Here is an 18,133-nt window from a genome sequence, read left to right on the forward strand (position 1 = left end):
AATCCTCAAATATATCGGAACTTTTGAAACCACAGAACCGTCTTTGGATTAAAACTGAAGCAGGCATCAACAAAAGGAGAATAAACAATGATGAAAGTTATACGATAAAAAAAATGCTTTCCAACAGCAGGCCATAATGTAAGCATCTATGCCAACTGATAACATATCTCTGAAAGCATTCTAATTCTGCGGTACATTGCTGGCTATCATCGAAATATTATAATTATCGGGCTATTTTATATATATTGTGTAACTGTGTGCAGGACATAGGAAAATAGGTAAAGCGCAGTATATCGTTGCAAGGATTTAAACATGGAAAAACATTGGTTATTTGGAAGCATAAGCCCAAAGAAAACAGAGATCAACTACAAGCCTCATTTCCACCTCTGGTGCCATCAGCCCAAAAATCACAGCTAGCCAAAAGCAATACGACAATCTTGCAAAGAGCTGAAAAGTATATATGGTACAAATAAATACAAGTCTTAACAAAGCAAATTGCCTAAGCCACTAACAAAATCGTTCTGTTGGAAAATATGCAGCCATGTTTTTAATCAAACATCCGGTTTTGAACATTATGATCCTGATGACTAAGATAGCCATTCCAGCTGATACAAAGTTTTATCTCATGCTTAACATTTTTACAGCAAATCTGCAAAGAACAAACGCAACTATCTGTATAAGAAAACGCAACCCAAGTTGCAAAATGAATACAAAAACATAGGGATCAAAAATGGAACGATGCTCACCAACACTTTTGCTACATAATCGTTGAAAAATAAATGCAAGATAAAAGTAACTCTTCACACTGGTTCGTGGTCATCAAGCGGGTAGTGCTTTGAATATTTTCCCAGGTGGTCCACCATCTCCTGTCGCTGCTTGACCAGATTGGGAGGAAGGTCGTCATAAACGTCAGTGAAGAGAAGAGACGGGGAAGGTTTCTTGCGTTTCTCCGATGCAGTAAAGGCCTTTAGCACCTATAGAACCGGGGGAAAAAAATACATTAAGAAAACACTGAGGCAAGTCAGGAGAAAGCAAGCACGCCAGGTCAAAACCTGGAAAGCTTTAGAACATTTGCTATTGTAGTATTAAGCGTGATTATTGATCATCAAAATTAGGCAATATCAGACATAATTAAAAAAATTGATAAAATACATCTATTTATTGGAAAAAAAGAAAAGTTGGTTCTAACTACTAACGTGATTTGGTTAAAAGTTTTAGGGAAAGATTTTTTCACTCGAACAACAAATATACTGATAGCACATCAAATTTCACAGTAAACTAAAAAAATTGGTGAAAATATGCAGTTTACCTGCTTCTTGCATTCTGCTGCGAGAGCTTTATCCCTTTCTTCATCCCAGCATTGTCTTTCATTGATCAGGTAGAATTTAAATCTGTTAATTGGGTTGTCGCCAGAGGTCCACTCTTCTATTTCCTTCTTAGCTCGATATGCCGTGCTATCATCACTTGTACTGTGATGCCCGACTCTGAGTGAATGGAGTTAACAATTAACCTGCTTATAGTGGACACTTTCTACATTTTTTCAATAAGTTTCATCGATACCATCAATCCCGTTAACAAAAGAGTTAAGTTAAAAAACAACTTAATGCACAGATTGCAAACCTGTAGGTCATTGCCTCAATCAAGACAGGTCTAGACTCTTCAATAGCAATCTGTCGTGCTTTTTTTGTTGCATTGTACACTGCGAGTACATCGTTGCCATCGATGCGAATCGTGATCATTCCATATCCTGATCCTCTTGCGGCGATGCCATCCCCTCTGTACTGCTCGTGTGCTGGTGTTGATATGGCATAGCCGTTGTTGCGGCTGAAAACAAACGTGTGATGCTTAAATATCTCTCTAATGATCTCTGAAGCTTATTAAGTTGTGAGTGAGCGTATAATATCATGTGGTTCTGCTCCAAACCGAACGATAAGCAAGCTCTGTAGTCGTGAACATGATATGCACAATTGCACATTCAACACTTCCATTTAAAAACTAATTGGTAAAGTTACAGTACCCTCAGCCACATTTATAAGCTAGCTTTATGGCAAGACATCCTAAAATAAGACTTTCCTGAATTAACCTTACCTATCAAAGTGCTTTTATCTTAATTAGTTTAGACCTTAGACTTTAGACTTTTCATATTTCAACTGTTGCATGCATCTTTATAACCTTTTAATTAGAGGGCTGTGAAATTCTTGAGCAGAGTTTTTAAACGTTGTACGCTGGATTCCATGTGGGAGTTTTAAGATAAAGAGGCATTAAATTTATTATATAGAAAGCAAATTTAACATTTGACTACATACCAAAAAAATAGACAAGGTGCATCAAGCGTGGCAGCAAAGTTAAAAGCGGCGTGGGCATCACCTTCCGACGCGGCTCCTTCACCAAAGTAACAAATCACACACAGTCCTGGGTGGGTGCGTTTGAGGGCATATGCAGCTCCTGAAGCCTGTCAAAAGCAAGGTAAAATATACAGTAGTCAAAGCCTGGTCTTCTCGTTAAATGCTTTTCATTTTCTTTTTGAGCTTTTAACTTAATTACGATAACATTCTGCTCAAGAGTGTATTAAAACTTTTCACCATTTTAAATATACCTGCGGCATTTGTGTGGCTAGTGGCGAACTGATGGTGACAAAATTCAGATCTCGAGAACCGTAATGAACGGGCATTTGCTTTCCAGCAGCAGGATCATTAACATTGGCATAACATTGATCCATAAACTCATCCAGCGTAAATCCTCGCCATACAAGTACTCCTGCAAAGGTTGAAAAGACAGTAATGGCATTGACTGCATGCAAGTTATGTTTATTGCCTTCACACTACTATGGTTAGCATTTCATATTCACCCCAACAGACAACAGTAAAGAGCGAAAAATAAACAATACAAGATAATGCTAAACCAACCTGCTTCTCGATATTGGCCGAACACCAAATCCCGGTTATCCAGGGCCGCAGCGCTACCAATGTGGCTGGCCTCTTCCCCATAGTTGGTCATATAAAATGAAATACGGCCTTGACGCTGAGCACTGTACATCACTTCATCCATGGTATTAAGCATGATCATTGAATGGTACATTTGGTGCAGAACATCTTCACTTAACTGAGTGAACATCATACATGTTTATGTTTGTTTGGTAGAAAGTTAAATCTAGCCGTATACCTTCGGATCCTGGGTGCCATCAAGAATCTTTCCTTCAGTATCATAAACCCGGTATATGGGAATTGCGTCTTCAAGTTTTGGTTCCAAAAATTCTAGCTTGTTAATAAAACTTCGAGGGCCTCCAATAATTTTCATACCAAGTGGGTCCTCGCTTTGTGGAGTTGTGCTTTTCTGGGAAAAAATCTGTTATGAGAATTCTCGCTTGAAACCATTGTGATACAGAAACTTTCAAATAAGTGATTAAAAAGCAAAATATAAATTAGCTAGAGCTGCAGCTTTTTCATCAAGCCTTGGTTTTAAAATGTATTTTTAATGCAGCAGACACACCTGAAGCGTCTACTGAAACTACAGTATAGTGCAATGTAACTCCTAACAGTAACTTACATATCGAACTGCAGAAATAGCTGCTCCATGAAAGGTTTGACGAAACGATGAAACATAAGCTGCTTTTATTGCAGCACAATTAATAAACCTTCCTACTGACATCACGCCTTCCTACAATTAACGACAAAAACACTGCAAACAATGAAGTACTGAAATATTTAGTAGGAAGAAAAGAATACAACAACCGCTGACAGCATAAAAGAGGAAACAGAAAGTTTGTCCTTAAGCTTCTAAACTTTTCAAGATTGTGAAACAAATTCATTATACATCGTTAAATAGTAAAGGAAACGAAACACCAAATATTATAATGTTGTGATACACAATGTATTAATCTAATATTAGACAATGATACATAAGTTGCCACTCCATATAGGCACAGAACTTTGTGAAATGAAACAAATGAAAATATCTAGCACACCACAATGTAGTGATAAGCTACAATTTTTTGTACTAACATTACATTTTATTTTCCATGCTAAGTATACTTTTCTTGTTGTCTTTACGAATTCCAAAAGTAAGCACTATATATTACTTATGTATTACATTAAATACCAGTATATATGCATTAGCTTTTCAATACTTAGCCATACAACAGTGCACAACACTTTAAAGCTAAAGATGGGAACGTTATTAACAGTTCGTTGCTTTGAAAATAAATTAAACGGTTAGTATTTTACCTTTAAACAATTTGTATGCCCAACAGTTTAGTATGCATTTCATACCAAAATCTTTTCCAGGTTTACTCCTTAGTTTGACAACTAGCTTATGGGAAATAGAGCTAAGTAACGTCCCTAAAAAACTCATATTGCGCGATAATCAGCACAGCGACATTGGCCCCAATTAGTGGTAAGCATATTTTGATTTGTCTGATGAACTTAGCAGCAAGAAAAAACAATGTTTATGAAAAGACTAGTCTAGGATATTTCTCCTTGTGCAATGTCATCCATCTTAGGGTATGTAACTTTCCTTTTATCAAGCTGGTCTTGTGACCACATTAGCAATTTGACAATACCAGCAAGTTTTGGTGTTGCTGTGTTGTTTTCAAGCTCCGTAATACAAGTGTTCACTAAACTCCACACCTTATGTCTCTGTGAAGATAGTAGCAGATCAGCAAAGGGAGATTCTTCAGGTTTATCAAACGCAAGCAAAGCAAGAGCACGTTCCATGTCAGCCAGGCATTCTGGGCTGTCTTCTCCCCTTTCAGAGAGTTGAGTTTGAGCAAATTCCAGTGCTTGTTCTGTCTTTTTTTCACGAATAAGTTCTATCAAGTGCTGCAGATGAAGATAAAATAAAAGAATCCTGTTGTCATCGAGAAGTTCAGGATGCGATTCGTTGATCAAAAAGATGGCTTGATTGACTTGGCCAGCTAAAATGGCATCTCGAATTTTGATCCGAACATCAAGTGAGTCGAGGTTTATTGCTGGACTGACGCCAGCTTCCTCTTCAAATTTTTCAGCTGCTTCCTTAAAACCTCCTAAAACTAAGTAATCCATAACTAATTTATTCATGATAGCTGATTCTATGTGCATGTTATCCATCTCTTCAATCCATTTTTCCTTCTCCTTCTCGGTAGACTTGCTTGAAGATTCTTGCATCTGGACATCCATAACAAGGTTATACAATAGTATATATATACAGTAAAAATATATACAACAGCAAATCTATAAAACAGAACTAAAATAAAAATCCTAGAAAAATTATAAAATAATAGTTTCATGGAACACAGGACCAGTGATAAGAAAATGTTTATACTGTACGTTAAACTGTGCATGCATTTCTAAAAACAACCACAAACAGAATACAAAAAACATCTGCATTTAAAGGGGAACTGAAGTCATTTCCAATCCATTAAGATAAAAATACACTGAATACAAAATTGTTGGTGATTTTTTTCCGTTAAAATTCTCCCCAAAATTTTCTTTTCGTCAACGAACTATATTAGCAAAACCATTTTCAAAAAACTGTGTGGAGAGTTGATGTGACGCCACCGGGGTTGTTGACAAATCAATAGAAAGTTGCTGCTGCAAGATTGTCTTGGTGAACTTGTGGGCGTGATGATAATAATGGTTATCAAGTGCACACAGGCCAAACTCTGCAGTCTGACCCTAGCCTCCTCAATAAGTCAAATAATGAAATAGGACTGCTCAATGCTAGACTGAGACTGAAATGTAACCACAAGCCCCTGTCTGTATTTCATGGCAGGATTCGCCAAGATCTTGGGTGTGCAGACGCGCTAACTCAAGTGTGCAGGTGTGCAATGGCTAGCTAAGTGTGCACCTATCCAATAGTGGCAGCCTAAATGTAATGCCAAAATTTGCAACACACCAAAGTAATACTTATAATATAGAATATCGGGCAAAACGGCAATTCTGCGCCAGAAAATTGGCGCAGAAGTGAACTTTTGGTGCGGGAGAAAACCGGATTATCCTACAAATTTCCGATAGGGCAGAAGGTTACTTAAAATTTATCTCCGGTGTAGCCTACATCTGACACAAAATGCAGACCAAAACAAGCCCAGATTGAAAAGTTTACTAAGCACGCAGGGGTTTAAAATCAGTCGCCGGAATACTGGTATGAAAAAATGTGACTTTTAGTTGAAAACAGTGTTCACTTTAATTCGCAGGCTAGCTTAGTAATTTAATCAAGGAAGTGAGAATTTAGGTCAAAGGGGATTAAGTTTTAAGTTAATTTACACTTTGGAAAAATTAGGAAGTGGTTCTCAGTTGAAATTAGCAAATATTTCAACTTTTGACTAGCGTAATTGCCGTTTACTGTATTCGCGTTTTCCAAATTCGGTAACCGGCTGCCGGTGAAATAGACGCTGCCAACTTCCTATAGTCTGGCGTTCAACACCTCTTTGTCACAAACAACTAATGGGGGCTAGAAAAATCGTCAGAAAGAAAGGGGAATCCCGATTATGTGGCCTCAAGCAAACATCACCATTAAAAGAACATACGGTTCCAGGTCGATTCAACCCACGGACGATTCAACCCCGGACGATTCAACCCACGGACGATTCAACCCAGGACGATTCAACCCCGGACGATTCAACCCACGGACGATTCAACCCGCGGACGATTCAACCCGCGGACGATTCAACCCGCGGACGATTCAACCCACGGACGATTCAACCCGCGGACGATTCAACCCGCGGACGATTCAACCCGCGGACGATTCAACCCACGGACGATTCAACCCAGGACGATTCAACCCCGGACTATTCAACCCGCGGACGATTCAACCCACGGACGATTCAACCCGCGGACGATTCAACCCAGGACGATTCAACCCACGGACGATTCAACCCACGGACGATTCAACCCAGGACTTTTCAACCCAGGACGATTCAACCCGCGGACGATTCAACCCAGGACCATTCAACCCAGGACGATTCAACCCGCGGACGATTCAACCCGCGGACGATTCAACCCACGGACGATTCAACCCAGGACCTTTCACGTGCTATTGGCTTAGGTTATCACCAAGTTACTTTGTAGCCAATATTATGTAAGCTAAATAAAGCTAATATATAGGCCTAAGCTAATATAAAGCTTTTTGTGTTTCCTTTTTTTTCTTTTACCACTTCTTGTTAGCATTGGTTGTACATCAAAACACTTATTGTTTTTTGCTTTCCACTAAAACCTTGAATATTGTTATTTTGCCCTATACAGTACTTTGCGTACATTTCTGTCTACGCCTGCTATTATTTTTTGTATTGACCATTGTAGATCGGTTATTATATAAAATGTTCTCCTTTTAGCATTAAGTTAACATTTTTGAAGTTTTTGAAAAGACAAAATGCATGATTTAGTTAGCTTTCGACTCACGTACGTAAATGTGTGTAAGTTATTTATTTTTTTGCATGTACACAAATTACAGATATTTTTATAGATACCTGTTTATACATCGATTAATTAGAAAAAAAGTTGTTTTATTTACAGGCAAGCTTAAGAACATGAACCTGAACACAAACACAGCACGTATAAAGAGCTAGGCCTTCCCTCTCTTGGTGGCTTTGGTTCTAAGTAGGCCTCTAATTTGGGGCACTGGAATTGTTTGCGGTACAAGAAAAGAGAAAAACGGAAGAATAATATTACAAAATTACAAGTTTAATAGATTTTGACCTAAAAGAAACAATTGACTTTATATTGGCCTAATAACTTCTGTACTACACGTCGCACAAGACTGAAATTTGTTTTGTGATAGCATTCTGAGCAGGTTGAAAAAAATTGACCATATAGACTTTTTTGCGTGCAATCTTCATTCCAATCAACAAACAGTTGTTTCTAAGGTTTGACTTTTAATCGACGTGTAGGCTTTTCGCTAAGCAGGCCTACTAGTTACAACACGGTACATAAACTTGTTTTTATTTCAACACAAGATGTGTATTGGTATAGTGGTAAAAGCGGCATCCGTGCCTGATAACGAACTGCGTAGACGTTTTTATAAACGGGTTGAATCGTCCGTGGGTTGAATCGTCCGGGGTTGAATCGTCCGTGGGTTGAATAGTCCGGGGTTGAATAGTCCTGGGTTGAATCGTCCGTGGTTGAAAGGCCCGTGGGTTGAATCGTCCGAGGTTGAATCGTCCGCGGGTTGAATCGTCCGCGGGTTAAATAGTCCGGGGTTGAATCGTCCGGGGTTGAATCGTCCTGGGTTGAATCGTCCGTGGGTTGAAAGGCCCGTGGGTTGAATCGTCCGAGGTTGAATCGTCCGCGGGTTGAATCGTCCGCGGGTTAAATAGTCCGGGGTTGAATCGTCCTGGGTTGAATCGTCCGGGGTTGAATCGTCCGCGGGTTGAATCGTCCGTGCATGGGTTGAATCGTCCGTGCATGGGTTGAATCGTCCGTGGGTTGAATCGTCCGCGGGTTGAATAGTCCGGGGTTGAATCGTCCTGGGTTGAATCGTCCGTGGGTTGAATCGTCCGTGGGTTGAATCGTCCTGGGTTGAATCGTCCTGGGTTGAATCGTCCGTGGGTTGAATCGTCCGTGGGTTGAAAGGTCCGTGGGTTGAATCGTCCGCGGGTTGAATCGTCCGTGGGTTGAATCGTCCGCGGGTTGAATGGTCCGCGGGTTGAATCGTCCGCGGGTTGAATCGTCCGTGGGTTGAATCGTCCGGGGTTGAATCGTCCTGGGTTGAATCGTCCGTGGGTTGAATTGTCCGGGGTTGAATCGTCCGTGGGTTGAATCGTCCGACCACCAGAACATACTGTACCCCAAACAACTTTCACTTATAGTAGTATATATCACTATATCTCAGTTAATACCAAGCAAAAAACAATCAAAACATATAGAGATAAAAAAGAGGACAAACCTTTGCTGTTTTAAAAAAATGCGAGGCCACATTGGAAAAGATTAAGCCTTAAACTTAAACTTAGGGTAAGTTTCACACTCGTGGTTGAGCTGGTTTGTTTTTTTTGCCAAAATTGATGCCACCGCCTATAAGGAAATTGTTTTCCGATTCTAACATAGAATACTAATAACATTAGAAGACTCACGGGTGTTTGTTTTTTTTATGACGTATAATTCGTCACGCATGGTTGCGACTGATTCTGGTAGCTTATGTGTGTTCTGTATGAATGTGTTTAAAACGCAGTTAAGGCAAAACGCCGCATAGCCTGCTAATGCGTTTACATGATCTGGCACTTCAGGTGGAAGCTTATGTCACAAAACACCATTTAACACTGCTGCATGACATCACAGAAATCTGGTTCATAAGAAAATTAGCGCAATGCTTACTATCGCTCATTTGGTAACTTTGTGGCAAACAAAGCCACATAGAGTGCCCATCTCGAATTTTTGAAAAAGACTTTTATTCATTTTTTGGAACATTCTACTTTAATTTACTTTACGTTTTCGTTTATCCTGACAACTTTGTGAAGTACAAATTTTGATTAGTAATGCTGAAGCAAGGATGCTCTTTTTAGTTTTTTTGTTCATTTTACAACGCACATTTGAAACAAAAGGTTTACCGGCTTTCTAATTTTGAGTGCTTACTGGGAAGAACAGTTAGTCTTTTCGAGGAATCGAGATGCGTTAGAACTTTCAGTCAATAAATCCCCAGTTAATTTTATGCACCACAACTTTTTCAGTGTTATAACCAGTTTGATTCAGTAGAAATGTTGAAAGGCAATTGCCTTTTTTAAACATTTTAATCTATTAACTTCTAACCTCTTAGCGAAGTGGAATGACCGGAAATAAATGTTTCATTAAAAACATAACGAACATTTTTTAAATTTTTATTTGATCGACGCTTAGTACGTACAACCTTTATTGTTTTTGAAGTTCTTTTAACGAGGTGTTTGTAAATCTGTGTCTGTGACAGTCAGTTTTAGCGATTCTTTGAAATTGATTTCCCGTGCACTGCCTCAAGCAGAACAATGAAACAATCCTAACTTGCCCCAGCTTCAGATTCTCCAGATTTGGATGTGTTTTATTATGCCTACTACACTGCAGTAAAACTAAAACGTCAATCTTCGTTTATAATTAGGCGTGACTAAGGGGGCCACGGCCATGCCATTTGTAGCGTTGGCTTTGATTATTTCAAGTTCTGAAATTAGCATCGCATGGTGGCGCTTAGTGATTAATGTAAGATTGTGTCGGCATTTGAAGGCTTTCAAGTTTCAACGACGTTGTAGTATGCCATCCTACTTCCCTTTGTAATATACCTCTGACTAATGACTGTAGTCTAACAATTCAACCCAACGGTTACCGAATTTTCTGTGTAAAACATATGGCGGTGTTGTCCGCAATTAACGAGACAGGAAAACTTAAGGAAAAATGCATTCCGTGTACACCAAACAAGCACAAAAACGAACGCAACTAACAAGTACGCACTGTACAGGACAGCCAACAAACAAAAACGACGCAAAAGTTTGCTTTAAATTCAAATGAAGCAAAAAGAGAGTACATTTATCGATATTTACGATCTTAATCGACGTATCAAGATGAGAATCACCCACTATTAAGAGTTTTAAAGTTTGAAAGGTAAACCGAGATACAATAACCTGCAACGATATCATCGACATAAATTTGAAGTCTAACAAAACAAATTTGGGCAAGGTTCAGGTCTACTATGGTTTATAGGCTCGGTCGTCACTGTTGTCTCTCTTCGCTGCAAATAAACTTACTTGGGCTTACATACCACGTGGTTGTAATAAGCGCCGTAAAAGCAGATACAAACATTGCATTCATCTTTTACCCGCTACGGTGGCGCTTATTGAAACTGCTCTTAATGCAGGACACATCTCATACCAACCAATGTTATATTTCCCAATGAGTTGAGTTAATATTGTTGTTTTCATGATTTCTTCTTGACACTTCGGCCACAGTGATCAGTCACCAACGTCGTTTGCACTGAAGTTACAATAATCTCTACCAACCGGAAACACGTCACACGCACACCGGGGCAAGCCATGCTGAAGTGCGCTTTCCAAAAACTGGTCGATTTCAGAGTCGGTAGAATTATAGTTAATGCTCGAAAGCACCGGGTCATAGACAAACTTCAAACGTGTTAAAAAGCGTTGAAAGCAAAGAGCAAGCATTGAAGTTTTTGAGCGGAGAGCACAAATATCGAGAACTTCTTCCCGCGGTCACGAGGATAAATCCTGCGTATTTGTGACAAGTGAAACCGGGTTCGGAATGGTCTTCAACATCCTTCTCCCCGAGGCGTCATAAAACCTACGGCAGATGTACAAGTCGTCGAGTTCGGTGGAGATTTCTCCGGGAATTCGACGTCGCATTCGCGGTATATTCTTCGGCCGAGGTAAGCGAGGCACGATTTTACGACCGTCGTTTCTAGCCCACATTCCGTCGCGCCGGGAGCCCGCGTAGGCCCTTCAATGGAAAAAATGGGTGATCAAAAACATGCTCATAAAGCCGCTAAATCTATTCCCTCTGGTTTGTATTTCAACATCATTTGATAGAGAGAAACGGCGTATTAAATTATTAACGTGTATCCCCAAAGCAATACTTTATAAGATAATCCTACCGGCGGTATTGTCCGTAAGTCAAAACGTGGCATCTGCCCTCTATGCAAGCGACGCTCATTTCGTCTTGATGTCGTGACAAGAAAAGTTCATTTTCTGCAACGGGCTCTTCTTCCTTAGCGCTCTTTTTGTTTGTTCCCTTACAGAGGGTTTTACTTTTGGGATTTTCATTGTTTTTGGTTTCATCATCGTCCTTGTCTTTGTCTGTATCTAAATCCTTGTCTTTGTCTTTTTTTTCTACGTGCTCCGGTCTGTGACATCATAGTGAATATATATTATACTAAGTACAACGCCACAAGCATTTTCCAAATTATGCTTTCTTCAAGAAACAACAATTAGGCAAGTGGAAAGAAGCGCAAATGTTGAAAATATACCAAACAACAGTTAACAGTAACAATTAACTTAACTTAACTGTTAGCAGTACAACTTACCTGTAATACCAAATCAGGCTCATTTTCATTTCCTTCGACTGCGGATTTTCCCACAACGCTGCGACTTTGCCTATGAATGGACGTCCTTCGCCTTCGTCAGTCAACAGGAGGATACAATCTCTTACCATTACCACATTATCACCATCGTCACCAGAACGCTTCATGGCGGGATAGCATTGTCTTCGAATGTATTTACCCATTTTCTGCATCATGAAAAATCCCGGTTTAAATTTCTATCAGTTGGGTTGTTTAAAATAAAAATACTGGAAGTAAATCCATGTGAAGTTTTAACCTTTGGTTGCCGGTAGGGTTTGTACTTTTTTGGATTTTGATGAAACTGGGAATGCGGAAATTTTTCGAGCTTAAATCGAAATCCTTAGTTATAAATTGGAATTTAAAACGCCATAAAACTTACTAGTATCTTTATAATAGAGCTTCTTTAATAGGATTATTTTTAAATATTATAATACACCTCATAAGCTCATAGCATATAACAGAGGCACACAAAAGGGATTTTGCGGAAGTAAGAAAACGTGGGAACTTGGGAAATGTTGGTGGAAATCAAGTGATTACGAATCTTAGTGTCCTACATGATTTTAATTAATTATTTTGCTGTGCTGAGATTAAGGATATAAATTTCCTCGCTAGGGACACTGTCCTTTTTTTGACAGGGCAAATGGGCGTTAAGTCGGATATTCGAACATGGTTACAAATTTGTTGATGGAAAGCCAACGCGATATCAGGTTTTACTTAAACTCACCAGGCTATACGCGTATGATGTGTAGGGGTCGCCAGACCATTCCCAACGATTGTTAATTTTTTTCTGCTCTTCCGGCGTCAGAGGACGGGACGGTTCGGGAACTGAGATAGAGCGATCCTCATCCGAATCTTTTCGCACCTTCTTCGCTCTCTTCATCTTTATTCTTTTCATCTTCTGGAGGTGGCGACGATTTGCTTCCTTAAGTAGCCGACGTTGCTGGAGAAATACAGCCATTCCATTATAATGATGTCAATGTACAACAAATCATCTTGGCATTATGCCGCTCCAAGAAATCCATCAAGAGTCCGTGAAATCTCAACATACCTCTTCCACAAAGACTTCATATTCCTTTGTTCCCGGAGGCGGGGCCGCTTTATTGCGAAGATTTATCTGAGTGCGATTGCAGCTATGTCTGACATCACGTTGTACATCATCAACATCAGGAGAGGAACACGCATAATCTAAACAAACAATTTACAGTATACGTAAAAAGCTGTCCACGCATAGCCGCTTAGAAAAACAAGGGCATTATTATATCCACTCAGGCCTACTGTATCATTGTAATTACGTGTACAGTATATTATTAGATATTACTTATCGCTTAAGATCACGATTTTGATTGAATCAACAAACTCACATCGATTTTAATCGACTTGACCGGTTAAAACTACATACCAATTATAGCCATTTTCTTTTCACAACATCACTCAAAGTTCATCGTATATTAAAACTGGTTGAAAACTTTTTTGCAAACGAAGCAATTACGAGAAAACAATCCGAGTTTCATTGATCGTTTAAACTCGGCGCTTACAACGCTGTCAGTAAATACAACTCAACTACATTTACCACAAAGTGCACAAAGCGTTACAGTATCATTTTACCATGTCAACAATTTCAGTTTTGATAGGCGCTGCTTGCTGTTTTCAGAGTAACTTTGTTTTAAGTAGTTTTAAGCGCTTTTGAAAGTATACATCCGTTTGAACGTTTCTCGCAGTAATCTATCAACGGGTACACTTTAACAATGCGGTTTTTTATGAATGAGTTCAAGTACTGTGAAGACCCTAGTGAGTTTCTTTTTTTATCCACACAATGCACTTCCGGTAGGTAACGTTGGTAAACCTAGCACTTGTAATGAGGTAATATACAACAGAAACATACCTGGCGATGGGCTTTTATTGTTGGGCCGTCTGCTGCCTTGCGTTGGTCTGCCCGCCTTTAGCCCTGGCAAGGTCAAAGGACTCGTCCGATTCGACCGTCGGTTCTGCTTGCTTTGTGCGGTGCTGGACTTAGGTCGATAGGCCGATAAGCTTTTCCTTCTTTCTGTTTCTTGCTTCAGTTCAGTTTCTTTTTTAACCGTGTTCACTGCTGCAGCTGACTGCTGTGCGTTCCGGCAACGCTTGACAGGCTGAACGTGTGCAGTTATTGTCTTCACATTTCGACATGCTGATTTCATAAAACTTGGAACAGTCGTTTCACCCATTTTAAGATTTAAAGGTTCCATTTGTGTTGAAGCGACCTTCGCACCTTGACTATCACCCAGTTGAGGATAAACTTTTACTTCTTTCCTGGAGAGGTTTGTTAGCTCTTTTGTGTTCAACTCCAAAGATATCTTCCGAGTGTCAGAACCACTAAAGCCTGGGGCAAGCCATTGGTTAGTGGGATGTATAGGTGAAGTTTTATTTAACCCAATGCAGTTCATCAAGTCTGGAGATGCTTGGAGTGTGATCAAAGGCAAGGAACCCACTTCTCCACCACCTACACGTCCGGCATTTTCGTTTGTTTGCAATGACACTGGAAGCAATATTATGGGGTTGACATGCTGTGGTAATGACGATTTCGCTGTGGGTGCTACAAATTGTTTGGGTACGGTTGGCTGAGATTTGATGAGTGGTGCGACCGATGCAACTTTCGGCTTCCCTTTATCAGTCTTGCTAACTTGCAAGGGTTTTGTTATTGGAAACATACTATCTCTGTTCCTTGGCTTTTTACTGTCATTGCAAGACGCGGTTGATGCAACTGTGGATGTTTGATCTTTATCAGTGAGATCTGGAGAGTGCCTCTTGCGCCCTCGTTTGGCAGGTAATTCCACCGCGGCCATAGATGCTTGTGATACTGTAGGTTTCCATGCTGATCTAAAGAAAAGACATTCAAATTTTGTAAATAATAAAAATCCAACAGAAGATCAGTGGGCCAGCTACCTACTGTAGATTTGTGCATCAAATCGTTTTTTGTTTAAGCAAAAAAGTTAAGCACAATGACTTAGCTGCTGACTGTCACAGACATAACTGAAACAAACTACAAGCAAGTTGTATAATAGCAGAATAGCAGATAACAATTTATCTATGGATCATTTTATAATATGTTAATAATCAGAAGTATGACAATACAAGCAAAAGTTGTAACTTACTTGTTGATGAGTTTTGGGTCTTCTTCAAACTGCATGTTCCACAGAAATTGGGCCGTCAAACTGGCAGCACGACGCCTTCTACCAGCAGGTTCTGCCTTTTCCACCATCTATTTATATATAGAAATATTATTCAAACAGAAAGTAATAACAATACAACAATTTGGGTGTAAGATTTATTGTACATAAAAACCCATCAAATGTTGTTGTAGAGGCAAATTATATTTTGCTTACATTGATGGTAGTAGGCTATATAATCAACATATTAATGATTCTATCAGGAATCTCGATGTTGAATCATTTAAAACCAAAAATATATAACTAAGGAGAGTTGCAATAGCTTTGCTGAACCAAACTATTGCAATTAATACAACAAATGCATGTATATTCAATAACAAGCAATAATAATATCTACAATATATTCAATTTATAGTCCTATACCTGCAGTTATTATAATAAGCAGTGCACACAATAACAGCATGAAATAAAGCACAGTTGTGACACAAAAATTGAAGCATTAATATCTTACCTTAAAGATTTATTGCTTGAGTGCAGTTGTAGTCTTTCTTCACCTTCAACTTATTGGTTAAAATTCAATGTTAAGCTCACAACCTTACGAAGTACATATAAGATTATATGCTTATGACAATGAGTTATACCTGGAACAATAAGTGCGCTTAATTCAATTAGTGCAAGCGCATGATGGTGGGTACACAGACAGCATGTTTATGCTGAATGCGCTCTAGGAGGCAGGAAGTAGTTGGCATACACTCACTTCCTTTATGTGGAAGGGAGCACATCGGTTGCGCATTACCAACCGGCAAAGTAGACTTAGATTTCATCTGGACTTTTACTAACAATTAAAACTTATTTGAGTCAGCACAAAATAAAGATCAATGTAGAATTATAGCCTATATTAATAATCGGCAGTCAAGCATATGATACTGTCATCTACATTCAACTGATATATCAGGAAATATGACAACTAAACAAATTATAAAGCCTACTGTATACATATAATGTTGAGACAGTTTGGATAAGGGTTTCTTTTGATATATTTTGTCCAAATCCTAAATTCTAATCATGATGTGCACAAACAAAATGTGCAACATTGCTACAGACTGATAAAACTGCTGTCCTGTGCAAGCACATTCTCGGCAAATCATGCATTTCATTTTCCACAACAGTTGTTACCTATTTGAATATGATATATATATATATATATATATATATATATACTTCCCAAGTTTTTAAAGGACAAAATTTAATACAACCCACAAATAACTAAACAAATTAAAGTGTGAAAAATTACATGATCAGTTCAAAAATGGACCTATCAAAACAACCCAATGGGCATTAGGATAATTGAAAGTATTTTTCCATAATATATACTTCCTTCAATACATCGACAACAGGCGACCAATCGCGCGTTGAACATTTTAAAAAGCAACAGGGGACTGGATAGGGAATGCAACACATTTTAATTTACAAGAAACCACATAACTTCCAAAACCTCGTGCGAAATCGATAATACTTTGCAATGCCTTCAAAATGTGACTTAAACCTGGAGCAAAACTGCCTTACCTTATAGAATTCTCAACTTTGTACGTTCGTTTGGTATCGTGAAGTTAAACAACAGTGACCTTATTATCACTTGTTGGTTAGGAGGTCAAAAAGGGCTGAAAATTACGTCCTGTGTTAAGTATAAAAAGCTTTACAAGATGGCGGTTATTTGCAACAAACGATGGGTTTTTGCTGTCTTCTTTGTAAAGGATCGCTTATGATTATGCCGATTAGCGTAACGTCTTCCTCTTTCAAAATATGCACAATATGCTATTTTTAGTTTACTATGTATGATACTGATTAAACTGGGTTAATACGGTTCAACCACCCTCAACAGTATGCACAGTAATTTCACCAATTGAGCGCCTGTTGTTCAAAAATGAGGCAACAAAACGAACATCAAAAGATATCCAGTAGAATCACAATGTAAACGACCAACCGCGTGTACTGTGAATTATTTGCATTCTGCGCGGACAGGCTGTGCATTAAATTTCCTTTGCGGAAGCTTCACATCTAACCACAGTGCGATAAGACCGAAACAGAAAACAGTCAACACTCACTACTCTCAAATTCCGAGGAATAAAGAAATGACAGTACAATGATAGCAGTAGAAAAGGCGTCCAGACTATTACAAAGTTTCTATAAGAGCAGACGAAATGACGCCGTTGTGCATTTACATTTAGTGAGACAAATGACGAAGTGAAAATTTAATCTAGTCCGCTTATATAGAATGCACGCAAACATGAAAGCCCAAGTTTACGACGTCATATTGCACAAATCATCGTTTGTAAATGAATTAGACCGTGAAAATAGAGCATAAGCGACCACGCTGAAGAGAGTGCCAGATATGCAAACAAACGAGAGCACCGGACGATACAACGAATTAAAACCAGAGAACCCTTCCCACTACATATCGATTAGCGCAAAATTGTAGGGACATTAGCAAATGTGATCGGGTTATTAACACTAATGCGAAACAGTAAGTAGCTGTGCTATCCAAAACCAGATTTTTAACGACTCAAGTAATTCTTCGGAGGAGTTATGAGTATAAGAGCAAGACTTTACGCTATTTCTCTCTTATAACAACCCGTTTCAAAAAGTACGATGGATCTAAGCCATATTTGTTGATGTGCTCTCCGGCCAAATATTAGCCAGTGTTTGGCCAATAAACATACCGCCTAGTGTAGGTCTCACTTTTTCGATGTGAATTTATTCATCCTTTATCGCATGAATCACTAAAGATTACAAAAAATGCTTCGAACTAAGTACAGTACTCAAAAAGAAAACCGGTTACTTCTGCATCAAGTCAAACTGACCCTTTTCACCAATTACGCTCCCCAGAGCGTAGCATGGGTCGTCGAAGAACGAACTAAATCGAATAAATAATGTATGTGACAATAACGTTGCTCTCATTCTGTTTCGCCTTAAGCACTCTGCTTTTTAAA

The 18,133-nt window shown here is 39.0% G+C and overlaps 3 protein-coding genes across 3 annotated transcripts; all 3 read right to left on the reverse strand.

The window, feature by feature from the left end:
• Positions 1 to 223: 223 nt before the first annotated feature.
• On the reverse strand, positions 224 to 3,687 carry LOC143446094 (2-oxoisovalerate dehydrogenase subunit alpha, mitochondrial-like). The gene is made up of 8 exons (XM_076945583.1): positions 3,547 to 3,687; positions 3,163 to 3,333; positions 2,907 to 3,102; positions 2,597 to 2,757; positions 2,307 to 2,452; positions 1,621 to 1,824; positions 1,310 to 1,484; positions 224 to 974 (listed from the first exon to the last, which is right to left on the reverse strand). Exons 1-8 carry the CDS (start codon positions 3,646 to 3,648, stop codon positions 801 to 803), a joined length of 1,329 nt encoding a protein of 442 aa, XP_076801698.1. The 5' UTR covers positions 3,649 to 3,687; the 3' UTR covers positions 224 to 800.
• Positions 3,679 to 5,254, reverse strand: LOC143446095 (glucose-induced degradation protein 8 homolog). The gene has a single exon (XM_076945584.1). It carries the CDS (start codon positions 5,151 to 5,153, stop codon positions 4,461 to 4,463), a length of 693 nt encoding a protein of 230 aa, XP_076801699.1. The 5' UTR covers positions 5,154 to 5,254; the 3' UTR covers positions 3,679 to 4,460.
• A 5,054-nt stretch (positions 5,255 to 10,308) lies between these two features.
• Positions 10,309 to 15,814, reverse strand: LOC143446260 (uncharacterized). The gene is made up of 8 exons (XM_076945827.1): positions 15,655 to 15,814; positions 15,129 to 15,235; positions 13,880 to 14,853; positions 13,046 to 13,182; positions 12,722 to 12,937; positions 11,962 to 12,164; positions 11,533 to 11,781; positions 10,309 to 11,378 (listed from the first exon to the last, which is right to left on the reverse strand). The coding sequence occupies exons 2-8, from the start codon at positions 15,233 to 15,235 to the stop codon at positions 11,135 to 11,137; spliced, it is 2,130 nt and encodes a 709-aa protein (XP_076801942.1). The 5' UTR covers positions 15,655 to 15,814; the 3' UTR covers positions 10,309 to 11,134.
• Between the last annotated feature and the right edge of the window lie 2,319 nt (positions 15,815 to 18,133).

This window comes from Clavelina lepadiformis, chromosome 2, assembly GCF_947623445.1.
Source record: "Clavelina lepadiformis chromosome 2, kaClaLepa1.1, whole genome shotgun sequence".
NCBI lineage: Eukaryota > Metazoa > Chordata > Ascidiacea > Aplousobranchia > Clavelinidae > Clavelina > Clavelina lepadiformis.